The sequence below is a fragment of the Stegastes partitus genome, unplaced genomic scaffold (assembly GCF_000690725.1).
Source record: "Stegastes partitus isolate 25-593 unplaced genomic scaffold, Stegastes_partitus-1.0.2 Scaffold17, whole genome shotgun sequence".
Classification (NCBI taxonomy): Eukaryota; Metazoa; Chordata; class Actinopteri; family Pomacentridae; genus Stegastes; species Stegastes partitus.
In genome coordinates this window covers 1,393,126-1,409,861 of record NW_007577748.1, presented here as the reverse complement: position 1 = coordinate 1,409,861, position 16,736 = coordinate 1,393,126, and the positions used below count along the sequence as shown (strand labels likewise).

General features: G+C 40.8%; 1 protein-coding gene across 4 annotated transcripts in view; it reads left to right on the top strand.

The window, feature by feature from the left end:
* Nucleotides 1-16,736, top strand: part of LOC103364430 (unconventional myosin-IXa-like) — a 174,060-nt gene that overhangs the window by 37,150 nt on the left and 120,174 nt on the right. For all 4 annotated transcript variants that reach the window (XM_008291551.1, XM_008291566.1, XM_008291558.1 and 1 more), the window contains exon 2: nucleotides 2,137-3,106. In XM_008291551.1, coding sequence (XP_008289773.1) covers nucleotides 2,204-3,106 — 903 coding nt within the window. In that variant the 5' untranslated portion in view covers nucleotides 2,137-2,203. The remainder of the gene's footprint in view (nucleotides 1-2,136; nucleotides 3,107-16,736) is intronic.

Genomic DNA, 16,736 nt, shown 5'->3' with positions numbered 1-16,736 from the left:
AAGGCCGAACGGGAGTCCACAAACCAATACGTGATGGCAGGGTTATGATGCCAATCTTTCACACAATCACAAAATTTTCGCTGTGCCACTTGCTTACATACCAACATTTTTACTTTATTTTGACAAAACAAAAACAGGCACTTTTTTTTTTATCAGTTCTCAAAATGCCTTTGTTGGACTGTTATCTGTATCTCATCTTTATTCTCATGGATGACTGAGAATCTTCACAGATATGCAGTCTTTCAGTTAGTCTTAAGCTAGCACACGCTGTCTGAGACTACTGTGTTGCTAATACAACATTATAGGTCACTACTTACTGTTGTGCTGTATTTATGTGTTTGATGGTTCAAACTAGTGTGGTGTGAGATCTCAACAAATGTTGTCAACACCAATGCTCTGGATATCCAGTGAGTAGTATTTGTCAGCTTAATTTTGTGTGTTTGTTTATTTACCAGTTAATTGCTATTGTTTCTCACACACTGTTGATACGATTGATTGCCACAGTCTGGAGTGACAATGAATTGTAGGAGCCTACAGTGTTTGTTCATCTGTACAAGCAGGAGAAATGCATACAAAAACAAGCTCTCTGGTGGTTTCCTGAACCATGACTACTGACTGTATTTAGATTTCTGCATAATAGACTTGAAACGCTGACCTTTTACCTTTTGAACAGCTCATTAGAGTCCCAAACAGTGATTGCTTCAACCATTTTGAGTCTCGTTTTCTCTCTCATCTCTCTCTGTTTTGCAGCTCTGTCTCTGCCTCTGCTCTGTCTTTCATCCCTCACAGTCCACCTCTTTGTTTCTTACAGACACCCAGCTGTCTATTCCCTCTCTCTGTTCCTCTGTCCCTGTCTGGTGGTGGTGGGCTGCTGCAGACTGCTGTAGGTGGTCAGGATTACTCCAGACAGAAGGAGGGAGAGGAGGGTCTGTCTGGAGCACTCAAAGGACGATTGGATGGCTCATCCTCTCCTCTCCTTTCTCTCTCTTTCTCTGTATATTGAGCACATCCTGAGAAAATGGGATAGATAGAAATGTGAAGACATTATGTGCTTGTTTTAGTACTTTAGAATGAAAACACACACACACACACACACACAATGCAGAATGAAACATAATGAAACCGCATGGGATAGAAGAAGTCAGTTAGAAAATCAGCAAGATAAAGGAAAATAAAGACAAGATGAGGTGCACTGTCTCAGAAAAAAACGAAATATCTCACTTTTAAAAGAACATTGTTATATTTAATTCCAGGCAATTTAGTGCCATGAGCTACACATAAATTGTGTTTCACCTGATTTTAATCAATATTGTGATAGAGTCATATCATAGTGTATTGAAGTGTAATTGTCTTACACTGAAATTGGCAAAACAAAAAAGGAATTCAACAGCAGTGTCTCTGCAGTTTGATGTCTCTCTCATCATCAGCACATTAAACAACATTAATTTTTTTTTCAACTTGACATCTTGGGCTTTGTAGTCTGTGAAACTGGATAGAATGTGTGTGTTTGTGTAAAAGAGAGGGAGAATGGAGTGCTGTGTCCACTATCAACAGGGAAGTGGTGAATTACACCATTGTGCTCTCATTACAGCCACTTTTGTGTGGAAGGTGGCAGCTGTTAATCTTGGCACACAGCTAGAGCCCTTGGATTATCACATGAGTACACACACACACACATACGCACACACACGCACACACACACACACACACACACACACACACACACACACACACACACACACACAGAGTACGTGGCTCTGATAAGCTGTAGCCAGTAGCCTTTAAATTCATGAAGCAGCTACTGTTCCTCATTGTTTTGAATAGCTATCAGCTCTCGTCTCTCTCTTTGACTCTGTGTCATGCTCCTCTTTTGTGGCATTTGTGATAGTGGCTCCCTTTACGATCCAAAACAGAAAGCCTATTGAGTCAGCCTACTTTGTCATGGGACAGATGAAATCGCCATGACTCTACTGACCCTGTTGTAACTCAATGTACTGGAAATGCCCGCGGACATGAAGTGATGTCTTAAACCGCAAATTTCTCAGTTCTGTTGTTTTGCTACTATTTTTAACCTTGTCCTTTTTCTCTCACTTTCTCTCCATCTCTGTCTCCATCTCTGTCTCTGTCCTCCTCTAGTTGGGATGTCCTGAATCAGTTCTTCGGTCCCTGAGAGCAGTTTGCTGATGGGACCTGCTGCGCCGCCATGAGCTTGCAAGATGGCGGCTGCAGCTACGCCAGCAGCGCCAACATGGCCACCATTAGTGGCAGCATGCGGCGGCGCCTGGAGGACCAGGAGTTCACCCTGCGCGTCTATCCAGGCTCCCTGGCTGAGGGCACCATCTACTGCCCCGTCAGCGCCCGCAAGAACACCACCGCTGCTGAAGCCATCGAGTGCCTCATTGAAAGGTTGCGCCTGGAGCGTACCAAATGCTACGTGTTAGCCGAAGTGAAGGAGTTTGGTGGGGAGGAATGGATCCTCAACCCCGGTGATTGCCCTGTTCAGCGCATGATGCTGTGGCCAAGAAGCGCCCTGGAGAACCGCAGTGGCCTGGGCAGTGGTGATGACTACCGCTTCCTCCTGCGGGAGAAGAACCTGGATGGATCTATTCATTATGGCGGCAGCCTGCAAATGTGGCTGCGGGTCACTGAGGAACGGCGACGCTTGGTGGAACGGGGTTTCCTCCCGCAGCCAGCAGGAAGTGACCCTCCATCTGACCTGTGTGCTCTTCCGGAGTTAACAGAGCGCGCTCTTTTGGAAAGCCTCCGAGCACGCTTCCGCCAAGAAAAGATCTACACTTACATCGGGAGTATTCTTATTGTGATTAACCCCTTCCAGTTTCTGCCAATCTACAATCCTAAATATGTCAAATTGTATGACAACCACACACTGGGGAAGCTGGAGCCGCACATTTATGCTGTGGCAGATGTGGCGTACCACGCCATGTTGCAGCGACGGAAGAACCAGTGCATAGTAATTTCTGGTGAGAGTGGATCTGGGAAGACTCAGAGCACCAACTTCCTCATTCATCACCTGACTGCTCTCAGCCAGAAGGGGTTCGCCAGCGGGGTGGAGCAGATCATCCTGGGAGCAGGACCTGTGTTAGAGGTAAGGAACTAACTGTGAACGCCTGCAGCATTGGAAAAATGTTACAGACATAGTAGTTTTATCCAGGTTTGCTGTCAGTGTCTGAAAGTCTTCTAAACTTGTTTTTCATTAAATTTAGCTCTGACCAAGGAATAGCTGAGCTCATTTTACCATCATTGATCTAGAATTCCACCATTGGATGGCAGTAGATGTACTTTTTACTAACATGGATAGAAAATTCCAGATCTTTGCTGAAGAGTGATGAGAATGATATCTGGCAGTGAAACTTTGAGTATGCATTTGTGTGCATTGTACATGACTGATGTGTTTTTGGGCCATCTCATTTTGGTCTGATCGTCTGTTTTGACCTTCTAACTTTTTTAGGAACTCAGGAACTAGTTTGATCCACACGGAACACATGCCTAATTTATTTCCTTGTCTGCAGTTTGTACCCCCTAGAAAGGCAAACAGGGGTGTGAAAAGAGAACTTTTAAGTTCCTGAGTTTAATTTCTAGTCATCTTTAGTTCCTGGAGCCATTTGGTGGAAAAGAGAGATCAAAACAGACCACATATGAAGTCTTAGAAGACTTTCTGGTGACACATAGAGGTCTCTTTAGACTAATTCGAGTCATGTCAATTGTAGCCCTACAAGTTAAATTTTAAAAAAAGTATTTGAGAGGAGATGCAGGTAATCAGTTTGTGTCATACATCTGTTTTGTTGTGTTGCTTAGAAGACATGACTTTTGTTGTCACAGCTTGACAGTATTTATTTTCCATTTATTGTGCCTCCGCCAGTTTGCTTTGTGTGTATCTTTTCATAAACCTTATTCAAGATATGGTACTTACATTTTGTTGTGCTGACCAGTGTGGTCTTTTTATGTTTTGTTCTGATTGGCTGGCTTGTAGATGAGGGTTTCTGAATTTTGTTGCTGTCTGGTATTGCTCTAGTTACTGAGTTGCCAAGCTGAATAAAATTCATATGTTGTGAATTAGATACTGTGGTTGTAGAAAGGAAGTGACAAAAGCCTGATGAAGTCTGAAGAGAAGTCAGCAGGTTATTTCTCTGGTGGGGGAATGTCAGCTCACGAGACCAAGCATGAAATGGATTATAGAAATGTCCTTCTGAAGCTGGAATTCCTTAACAGGCAAGGAAATCTATATTTAGCCCCGGCTTTATCACATATGACTCTTTATATATATATATATATATATATATATAGTGTGACCCAGAAATGGGGTTTTCTGCAGTGTCCAATCTCTGCATTGATGGAAAATAAAACCTAATGGAATGTTGCCTAATCCGCCCTGGATTATAAATCAATAATGGATTATGGATTATGGAATTTCATTGGGAATTTCATGTTTTGGTCAGGTCTATTCAAGGCAAACATGTTCTCTTGAGTCTAAATATGGCCATGTGGGCTTGGTGCCTTCCAATAGTTTGTTGTTTTCTGGCAGCCATTTTGTTCTGCAGCTCACAGCTTCCTGTCAGGATGTATAGGGATGTCATATCCACATGCAGCTGTGCATGTTGACACCATGCGCATCTCATGTGAAGGTCTGTAAAGCAAATGCATTGCTTTTTGGTTAGTTGAATATATGGTTTGTCATCTGGACATCATGAATCACCTTTATGACCGCATTCGCGTTCCAGCAAAAAAAAACAAAAAAAAAACAAAAACGTGTTCGTACAGCTGATATTGGGGGGGGGAATGGTCTCTTGTATCTATAAACATGCAGATTTTTGTCTTTGGATAACATTGTTTTAATGTGTTACCTTATGGATGCAATGTCCAAAATCCCCAAGAACCTCTTATACGATAACAAAACAAAGGATATAGTACATGTGCTGAAAATAACTAGAATACACACGTGGATAAAATTGTTGGTACCCCTCGGTTAAAGAAAGAAAAACCCACAATGGTCACAGAAATAACTTGAATCTGACAAAAGCGATAATAAATAAAAATTCTATGAAAATTAACCTATGAAAATCAGACATTGCTTTTGAACCGTGGTTTACTGGAATTATTAAAAAAAACAAACAAACAAAAAAAAAACTCATGAAACAGGCCTGGACAAAAATGATGGTACCCTTAACTTAATATTTTGTTGCACAACCTTTTGTGGCAATCACTGCAATCAAGCGATTTCTGTAACTGTCACTGAGACTTCTGCACCTCTCAGCAGGTATTTTGGTCCACTCCTCATGAGCAGACTGCTCCAGTTGTCTCAGGTTTGAAGGGTGCCTTCTCCAGACGGCATGTTTCAGCTCCTTCCACAGATGTTCAATAGGATTTAGATCAGGACTCATAGAAGACCACTTCAGAATAGTCCACTGTTTTCCTCTTAGCCATTCTTGATTGTTTTTAGCTGTGTTTTGGGTCATCATCCTGTTGCAAAACCCATGACCTGCAACTGAGACCAAGTTTTCTGACACTGGGCAGCACATTTCTCTCTAGAATACCTTGATAGTCTTGAGATTTCATTGGACCCTGCACAGATTCAAGACACCCTGTGCCAGATACAGCAAAGCAGCCCCAGAACATAAGAGAGCCTCCTCCATGTTTCACAGTAGGGACAGTGTTCTTCTCTTGATATGCTTCATTTTTGCATCTGTGAGCATAGAGCTGATGTGCCTTGCCAAAAAGTTCTAGTTTTGTCTCGTCTGTCCATAGGACATTCTCCCAGAAGCTGTCAACATGCAGTATGGTAAATTCCAGTCTGACTTTTTTATGATTTGTTTTCAACAATGGTGTCCTCCTTGGTCGTCTCCCATGAAGTCCACTTTGGCTCAAACAACGACGGATGGTGCGATCTGACACTGATGTACCTTGACCTTGGAGTTCACCTTTAATGTCTTTAGAGGTTGTTCTGGGCTCTTTTGTTGCCATTCCTATCATCCATCTCTTCAATTTGTCATCAATTTACCTCCTCCTCTCTCCTTCGCTTCCTCTGCTCCATGTTTAGTGTGGTACACACCATGTCACCAAGCAGCACAGTGACTACTTGTAACCCTATAAATAGGCCGACTGACTGATTATAAGTTTGTAGACACCTGTGATGCTAATTAGAGGACACACCTTGATTGAACATGTCCCTATTGTCACATTATTTTCAGTCTTTTCTAGGGTACCATCATTTTTGTCCAGGCCTGTTTCATGAGTTTATTTTTTAAAATAATTCTGGTGAACCACGGTTCAAAAGCAATGTCTGATTTCATTAGTTAATTTTCATAGAATTTTTATTTATTACTTTTGTCAGATGCAAGTTGTTTCTGTGACCATTGTGGGTTTTTCTTTCATTAACCGAGGGGTACCAACAATTTTGTCCACATGTGTAGCTTTTTCACAGAGCTGTGGTTGAACCTGACCGTCAAGCCAACACAGTTGCACCGCTCTGTAGGTTGACTGATTACCTGTCAGAGCTCAGGTGCTAGAGGCGACATCACTGCAAGGGCTGAAAGGCTTGTTATGATAATAACACAGATAGAGGAACATGACAGTGCTCTCTGGGAAACTAGATACTGTTTGGTGGCTTGTGTGCTGTGTGTGGGAGCATGACTGTGTCCCATATAATCACTTCCACATCAATCACCTGTCTGACCAAGGTGAGAAAAGCAATGGGGGCAGTGTAAATGTTACAAGACAACAAGCAATGGAGGTGGTGTGACAAACCATATATTTTATTTGTGGTTCTAGTTTGTTTGCTGGTGTTTTTTCATGTTGATAGCTTTTTCAGCTGTAGGAAAAAAAAAAAAAATCTAATTTCTCCTTCCTAACTGTCTCAAGTTTTCCCTGTTGGGGTCACAGTATTGTATCCACCATCAGTGTCGGGGATTCAGAGATTCGGATTCAGAGATCAAAATTGTTATCCTGAGCACAGCAAGGACCGAATATTTGGACATTCGGCTCCAGTCCTACCTCCAAGACTCACAAAATACCACATTGCATTTACTTTTTTTTTGTTTTTTTTAAATGATGAAATGTCTGATTATATGAAACATGATGAAGATTAATGAGCTGTAGAGATGCTCTAAAGTGGATTTTGTCAGCAAACCTGACCAGCATCCATCTAAGATATGAGACCGGTATTAGTCTTCTCATGTCTTGGCAAAAAAAGCAAAGTGTGTTTCTGTACTAATACAGACCTAACACAGCATGCACATCTTTTATCAATGTGGCATTTTTATGGACGGCACAGTGACTGATAATATACAGGGTTGAGGGCAGTCATGTCCAGATGTGTCCAGTATGGCCCGCAGAGCAGGTTAAAATTCTTCAGGAATCTAAACATAGCAGTAAATGTCAGATGTCATTTGGTGTTGGTCAAAAGCACTTGGAAGCCATATTTTGCATTAACATGAATGGCAGTTTGACATAAAGTGTGTGTGTAATAATAATACATGGAAATGTAGCCATATGCCAACATAGCTACATCACTATGTATGAACACGTTCCAGCTTTTCCAGCATCACTCAAGAGCTGAACATGACATCCACATGAATGCATGGTTAGCAACAACAACTGGATGCACAGATATTATGCACTGCTCTGAATGCCCAGGGGCCCGACTGGTGTTTTTGAGAAGCAGATTATGGGGTAAAACTTTATCGTCAGCCAGGGCACAGTTGGCTCCTGAACTGAACCAGTCAAATTCTTTGGTTTCAAGAAGTTGTAATGACAATTACAGAACCATTTGCTTAGGTCAGATACTACTGCTGCTGCTGCTGCTGCACTCAAACTTTGGTAAACTTTGAATGCTGGCCTGAGTCAGGCTGAAAATATGAGGTCAGCGAGGTTGATTTAAAAGGATTCTGAATGCGTGCCACTCCAGATGAAGTATTACAATTCTGGCCACTGTGTTGATTCCATGATATGTTCAGTCACTTGAGTTCCCTTTTATTCTCCTATGAAACTTTATGCTCTATTCTCTACATGATTGTGACTTTGGTTTGTAGCACGAAGGGTCTTTAATCCTACATCACATATTCTTTGTTCCACTCATGTGCAGTTTGAAAATATTTACCGATCAGTTATTGTGCTCCCAGCACTGTGGAAGTCCTGACCTCATAATAAAGGGTGGCTTTTATGCAGCCTCCAATGCTGAACTAAACCAAGGAATTCTTGAATGGACACATAGCAGTGGCCAACATTAACAACCAAGATTACACAATGTGGAAATAGGATACGTTTGGCCCTCCCAACATGCGAACTACTCCTTATTTTCTAGACGATAATCGCTACCCATGCCAAGCTAGCATGTCCACTTTATACACTGAAAGTTCAAATAGGCCTGGGTGATAAAACAATAGTAGCTGAACCGGTGACAGACATTTCATCAATAGCAGTAAGAAAATTGTTCAATAAAATGTTGGATAGTGTCATGTAAATGCATGTGACGAAGAGCAAAGTCTGGTGTGCTCACCTCTCTGGCTCATCGTACTTTGATAATGAAGTTCCTTTGCCCTCTGCTGCTTTGCGTAGCTTTCATTCAGGCCTCCAGAGGCGCAGAGTCTGTGACCACCTGGGTCTCTCGTCACCGTCTATCTTTCATTTGTGTGTGTAGTGTTTTTTGTTTTTTTTAAAATTTGTGTTAGTTTTTCCACTGTTTTGTTAACATTAAAAGTTTTACCATTGGGCTATGATAAATCAACTAAACTGATTAAATTCAAAGTAGTCTAAGATGGTTTAATTCAAATGAAACCTTTTTTTCCCTAGTCTTTATTCTAAATAAGAAATTAAGAATTATCAATGAAAAATCTGACTTCTATGAAAAATGTTATGATAAATTTTTTTACTTTGTCACCTAGCCCTTAGATCAAACTGGTCTTAACCCACAATGTCAGTAGGACAGTTGAAATGAGCAGATCCCCAAATTGTTGAAGTAATGGCACGTTGGTAGGCTTAGTAACTCTATAACTCTGAAATGCGACAGTGCTTGTTATATTCCTGTACCACCCTTAGGTAAATCATTATGACTGCTGGACTGTGATGTAAGTCATCCACAACACAGGGATTTTATTGGAACTTTAGAACTGAAACCATCAGTCGTTTGACTCAAAATTAATTGAACTTATTAACTGAGTCATTTTCACAAATGCCAAATGCTCACTAGTTGGTTCTCTTCCATGAGGATGTTTGATGTTTTTTTCTTAGTTTACATCATGATAATGATTTTATTTGTCCTACAGTTTTGTAAAGCAAAAAAAGGAAGAGTAGATGTCCAGGCTTGGGCATTTAAGTTGTACCAGCAGCAGTAAAAATCACTGAAATAAGAATGAAACATTTTTCAGGATGAGATATGTCTCGCTGGCAGGAGACGCTGTGTTTGGGACTTGGTTTGAGAACATTTGTATGAGAGTCTGTGCACTTGGATAAGTCATTCTTTTTGGATTCACTTAAGAAGCTTACTGCCAACTGAATGAATGGAGGGAGGGAGGAGAGCCTGCAGATGAGTGAAATATTATTTTTTAAACCTTGTTCTTCATAAATATTTTTAAATCAATTATTATAAATCTCATGCCTTCCACATGTGATTGACAAAATTAAAGGAAGATTTAAACTGCACCACATGCTGTGCTGTGAGATGGGATTTTTATTCCTTCAGTTTTAAGTATAAACAGTGAAAGCTTCTTTCTGCTTAGGGAAAATGAAAGAAAATCAGCTTTTTGTGAGTGTGAAGGTGCAAATGAAATGGAAAAGCTCGACACAGTCTGATTTTTTTTTTTTGCTTGAACTTGGGTTCAGCGGCTCAAATGGGATGCCAGGCTCTTCTCTCTTTCCACCTAACCTCTGAATCTCTCTTCCCCTACTGTTTATCCCTCTGTGTTGTTACCATTATGTGTGAGGTCAACAGCCATGTAGCCAAAGGTTTCATGTCATTTAGTGATTCGTTGAGCCAGTGTGGAGGAGTCTCGCTGCTATACAGCAACAGATCTGACCAAACGTGTTCATTTGCACTACACATCCTCACAAAACAAGCTCATAGCAGAACATTTCTGACTGACAAACACCACAACAGTCTGCTCCAAACCCACTGGAATAATTAAAGATGCATACCAGGGTAACTTTGAGTTCATCTCCTCATGATATGGTTTTTGTGAAATGTCATTGTTAAACTGTCAAATAACAACACATTGGCCATGCATACTGGCAAATAAACCCTGGCTTGATGGTGTTAGCTTTGGTTTGTAGTTCATTTCCACTGCTGGCAACTCTCACTGTTCAAAGACTTTTCAAATTGTTTCTAGTTTGCTGTTTATACTACAATGTTTATGTTGAATGCACGGTATAATATGTATACTCTACCTATATTAAATACAAGCAATCTGCTGCTGCTAGCTGCATAATCACTTTATTTCTCATTCAATTAACTAGTTAAGTCAGCTTACTCACAGCTGTTACAACCCAAACTAATGATTGCAATCAAATTGTAATTTAAAGGTCACTAAATGATTTGTTGGTTTTTGTTTGACATGTAAAATTTTGGACTGGTCTAATGCAAAATACTAGGACACTGTTGCAGCATACGTTGTGTAGTTTTGCATATATTACTACATTTGCATGCTCACAACTTTCCAGCTTATGACAACGACCTGACTGTTCACCTTTACTACATGTACAGCACACTGTGGGGTGGAAACAGTAACTCGCTGTGACTGACTTTGCGTCTCTCTCAAGGACACCTTAGTGCGTGTGTATTTGTGAGTGTGTGTTTGTGTGTGTGGCTTTACAGGAACACCACAGTCTCTTTTTCCATTTAACAGCAGCATTACAGCATTTAGCTGACTCACTATGACTGAGCTCACAAAACCTTATTTGTGTGACTGATGACCCTCAGCTCTTGATGGACACATCGGCTGCCGCAGAGTTCAGTCTTGCGACCTTTTGGCTGCAATGCAGCCTTTGTAGCCACTGGACCACTGTGTGACGCTTCTCAGAAATACAGCAGTGCAGCCACATGAAAAACAATGACCGTCAGCATTACGTCATGCCAGTGGTATCATCTAACAATTTTTGATATTCTCTGATCGCCCGCTGGAATCATTTCTTGTCATGTAAAAGCCTTTATTAACGCACCGCAGATGGCCAGTAACTGCAATCGTGTGTAATTTGAGCTGCGTTCAGAGCCAGGCGACAGTAGAGATATGAGTGTACGGCAGGGTAGAGCTGACGGGAAGACAGCTGGCAGGCTGATGGGAAGGACTTGGCTTCTGTGTCCATTTGTGTCTTTTAATACGGTTGATGCTGTGCAGTCAGGTGATCTCAGATGCTTGTTTTTGGTTTTTTTTTTCTCTGCCTCAATTGACATTCAGACAGCTAAATATAAACATGAGATAAAATCTAAGTATTTCTTGACTGTGTTTGAATATTAGATCACATCAGACTTACAGTCACAGTTCCTCTGCTATTCTAAACTTAAGTACATGAGCTTCGTCTATTTTGAAATGCGTTTAAAATATAATTCTGTATTTTCCACATTGTTTGCAAATCTGAGGAGCAGAACTAACAATTAATTTGACGGACAAGTATTACCTTGCAACTTGATATTACTCATCTCGTCTTCAATATTTTTCCACAAACTGTCAAAAATAGATCAATGAGCTCCAGTTTCACTGGATAAAGTGTTCATTCATTACAGTGAAAATGTACTTGATAGTTTAGTTTTTGTGAGTCTCAAACATACATCATCCTGCGGGGCTAAAGCATAAAATGAGTATTAATCTGCAACTGAAAATATGTCAATACCAAATGTGCTATTTTAGTATTCACTCTAATCTTTATTCAGAATGGGACTATATGGTCTGTTTTGAAAGTTTTCTTCTTAGTTGGAATAAATGTACACGAGGCTGCACCCATAGAGAACGTAGAGAAGCTGGAAAGTACTGAGACATGAATATTGCAGTTTTTGTTATTTCATGAGCTTTTATTGATGATAATCTTTTATTTAAAAATTACTTTGCAGAATTTACTCAGTGCTTTTGATATCTGACTTTAAACTTTCCATCGTCCTTTAGTAAAAACGCCTGGGTTTGGGCAAAGTGATCGCACATGAAATGTGACAGACTTGTTGTACAGAGTGATCGCAGATGTCTCTCAGTGAGTGACTGAGATCGTTAACAGGTTTTGTAGGTATTACAGTTATGTGACCTCTTGTTCTCACTCTATACTCAGTAGCAGCTAACCTGTATGAGATGACGTTGAAGGTTTGTGTCACAACAGCTGATTTATCTGTTTCTTTACAAGTCATTTAGCACCATCTGATAAAAGGTAGCATAAAAACAGGAACAACATACCAAGATGTTGTGAAATATTGACAATAATCTGTAAGATTTGAGTTGTTACTTTCCAGGTCTTTGTGGTTTTGAAGTCTTTCAGACATCATCTATAGCTTATGTAGCTCAGGGTTTATCAGGCTGTTGGTGCTGGTGAAAATAAAGATGTTTGACATCATGTTGGATCATCAGTAATGTAGAAACAGTCTTATTGTCAAGGGAAGATGAGTTTGGAAAAAAAGACCTCTCTTATTCTCATGTAAGTTGGACAGACTTCCACACAGATTCATAAATCTGAACAAAAGAAAAAAAAAACAACAACAAAAAACTCCAGAAAAAAGCAGATTTTTCCAGACACTCCCTGCTCTGCATGTGAAAGAGCCATTATGCATGTCCAGATTTGGGATATATGTACACTGAGTAAATGATTTAGGTTTCATCTTATTCACGGATGTTTTGAAAGGTCACACAGCTGCTGATGGACACTTTGGCTGTCTTGTTGTTTCAGGTACAGATTAGGATCAGTTTCTACCTCAGTGGACTGGCAGCTGGTCACTTTCTAAACTGTCTAAATTAAAATGTCCAGTGAATGCTGGAATATTTTCCAAACCCAAATAGCAATGAGAGAAACATACAAAGTTGGGTTCCCCACATTGCTAAGTTTTTGTTTGAGTTTTTTTTTTTTATTTGAGTAGTAGAATCAGCTCATCCTTTCTTCAGGGTAAAGGCGAAACAGACTCCTGCATGACAGGCATATATCCGTACCTTATATCCTCCTGAAGGCCGACTGAAGCTTTGAGAATGACCCCAGCTGTGTGGTGCTGTGTCTGGGGAGTAGACAGACTCAGGGCTCCTGCGGGGCCATGGGGGCCAGATTACAGCCTGCCTTTGTTCTGATGGTGTGGCCAGCAGACCTGCTGGCCTGCTGTGGTGGTAGCCAAACAGCGCCCCCCCCCCTCACCAGATGGTTCCCATCCAGATGTCCCCCCTGCTCTTAACCAGGCCCTCAGGGACAGGACCTGTCTCCTGTGGCTGATAGATGGCTCCAGGTAGTGCCTCAGCCCTCTGGTTTTAAAATATGGGTTCAAAGGACTGTGTATCATTAAGTGTGTGTGAAAGGGCTTGAGGAGCTGCCCGGTACCCTTCTCCAGCACCACAGAGGCTGGGATTGGAGACAGCTACTCACTTTTAAAGCTTTAAATCCTGTGAAGCCTGGGCATATGGACACACTTACTGTACTGTAACAGTACCATGGTCGCTGTGGGTGAACCCACTGAACCTGACAGACCAGATGAAAACCACAATGCCTATGATGAGGATGACGGGGCGGCAAAAGAAGGATGCATGCATTGTGGCACCTTCGCTCAAGGCATGTGCGTTTTGTCGCGGAGCTGTTTTTTTCCCCACTTGAATGAGGGCAGTGCTGCTCTGCATGGCTTCCACTGCACTGTGTGTGTATCATTATGTGTGGTGTGTGCGGCGCTAACCTCTGCACAGAGGAGAGGGGCCTGTCAGAACATGTTAGCAGGCAGCTCTCCCAGCAGCAGGGGAATAGAAGTTTACCCATGACTGAGTGTGTCCTTGGTCTTTAAATCACAATGAGACATCCAAAAGCTCTCTACTGTCAGTGCTGCTCTCTGCACAGGACAGGCTGGTTTTATTGCACAGCACTTTACGCTGTGGTGCTGTGAATGTGGGAGTGCCTCCCTTGGTGAATGGTCATATCAGCTCTCATTCATCTTTTGCACAGGCTGGAGCTTTAACATGACTGTTGGGCAGAAGCAGCTTCTTCCTCCTGATTTAACAATAACCAAGCACAGGTAGCATGTTGAGCAAAACCCCATTTCTTTGTAAAATGTCCTACTTTTATATTTTCGTACTACTTCCTCTTTGGTCTTACTTACTTTAAAGCCCAGCTTTCCTTCAGCGGCAGCAAAGTCAGTCTGTCTTTCATAACATGTGGCTTAACAATGGTCGCTACCTTTACCTCAGAGGATTGCACGTTGGCTAGCCAGTGTGGATATGTGTTTGATAATCACGTAGCCCACCTCAGGCCCTCCATGTTCCTGTTAGCACTTCCATCCCTATAATCCGTATCCTCTGGGCAGCGAGCACTCTTCGATGTGCTCCCAAACATCTGTTCGCTGGATTATTCCCATCTCCTTCTCATTCTGTCTTTCTCTTGTGCATTCCTGCTTTCCTTTCTCAGGAGGCTCAGTACAGTGTGCATTTATCCCTGCACAGCTGTACACAGTGTACGCAAATGCTCTGTGGCCATTAAGTTGACCTGGACAACATTCTGTATCATATCAGCAGCCAGGTTTTTTGTTCTTGCTGCTCTTTTGTGCAGGGAAAATATTTTCTCCCTTTTTTCAGTTTTAATCTGCTTAATATGCTCCTCCTTATCCTTTGTTTGGACAATATTTTAATTACTGCTATGTAAAAATACTGTCTCTGAGCAAACACAGTATTTTCATATTCACCCAATATTAAGAGCCCATCAAGATGCACTCATGATGCTGTGAAGGTTATTCATTCAGACTTCATTACCTCAAGACCATGGTTTAAAGTAGAAAATTTTTCTTTCGATCAGTGAGGCTGAATACAGTGATATAATTAAAAAATGATTCTTAGCATCAGTATTCTATAGAATCATAAATAATCAGGCAGTCACACACTCTTATTTTTCTCTTCTGATAGTGTCTCTCCTTTCTCTCTTGAGGACTCTTCATGACTCCACCCACCAGATTTAGTGAAAGGCTTGCGACAGGAAATTGATAGTCCAAATGGGCCTGATTCAATCTGAGCCTGCTTACATGGTGTCACAGCAATCAGACCCAGATGAGATTACAGACATTAGGAGTTTTAGCTGGACACGAGGCCATCTGGGCTGATGGAAGCAATTGAGCAAACTAGATCTGCATTTGTGATCTTGTCTATTTGAAACTGTTAACGAGATTGTCATCAGTCAAACTGTGTCTAATCAAGCATCATCTATCAAGAAAGATAGCAGTCAGTTTTAATTAGTTCTGTCAGTGTCTTTCTGCATATTTTCAACTTTTGTTTTAGTTTTGCAGTTTGTATTTTGTGATAGTCAGTTTCCTAGAAAGTCAGTTATCAGTATTGTTTAAAATTCACATCTGTTAGTCTTGTGCCTTCTTCGTTTAGTCTCTAACACACACACCAGCTTGTTTTTCATTACCTTTTCTCTTTGTATCCCACGGTTGTGATTCACCCTTTGAAAAGTTATTTTTACTTTGTAAAGAAACAAATTTTGTTTTTGTTTGTAAGTTTCTGGAGAAGGTTTGCCTCAGAATAATTGGTAGCCTTGGTGCAGAACAGCAGCATATGGTGTTACACAGAGGACCAAAGAGAAAGGAGAGACTTCAGAGAAAAGTAACAGTTTCGAAATTAGTTTGCATCACATGTGAGAGTTTAAACTCATGTTTACAATTATATCAGATCGTGATCAAGTTTAAAATATGCTAATCTGCACAGAATTCCTCCATGGAAAGTAGCATATGCAGTGCAGTAGCCTTGTTTTTTTTTTTTGCTTTTTTCCTTTGAATTAAAATTTAAAATTTCTGGTTTCAAGCTGAACTCCTTAAAAGTTCTCTTTTAAGAGACTAGATTTTGTTTATCTATAATGATGTAACTACGCTTCAACCTGAGATATGTCTACGTTCTTTACACTGTGGAGAATTTTGCAGCATGCTAAACATAATTAAACCTGCTGCTGTAAGAGACACACTGTAGAAAGCTATTTTGACTTTAAGTGATTTGGGTAGTATTGAAGTCCATTACCAAAGATGGTCTTTCTTCTTTTTTTGTGGCCAGACCCCCTGTTGTGGTAAACCGTGAAGCTAAAATTCACTGCTGTAGTAATTACAACTATGAGTCTCCCCACTACAACCCCTGTTTGTTTTTTTTTTATAAATCCTGCTCTTCCTTTTGAAGAATTAAATCTGTGTCACACACTGAAAAAGTCCACCAGTGAGCCTGGAAGCACTTTTTAGCAGGTATTTGATTACATACGATTAATGCCTGTGCACAGGGTTGAACATTTTTCCCCTCCAATTCCAGTTTCTTTGCTATTGTGGCACATATTGCTGAATTTAAATTGTTAAAAGATGGTGTGCATTTGTTAAGGAGTTAGTTCACTCTAACTGTTAAATCCTTGCAAAACCATGCTGATGGTTTTGGTTGTATTTGTCCAGGTATATGTCTCATATTTCTTCCTCTATCCCAATACAGTAAAACAGGACGTAAATCTGTGTGTTGCTCATAGCTTTGAAATTTTACTCTAACAAGACTGAGAGTCTGTCACCATGTTGCCTTGTTAATAAACACTGACCACAAAGTACAGCTCATACT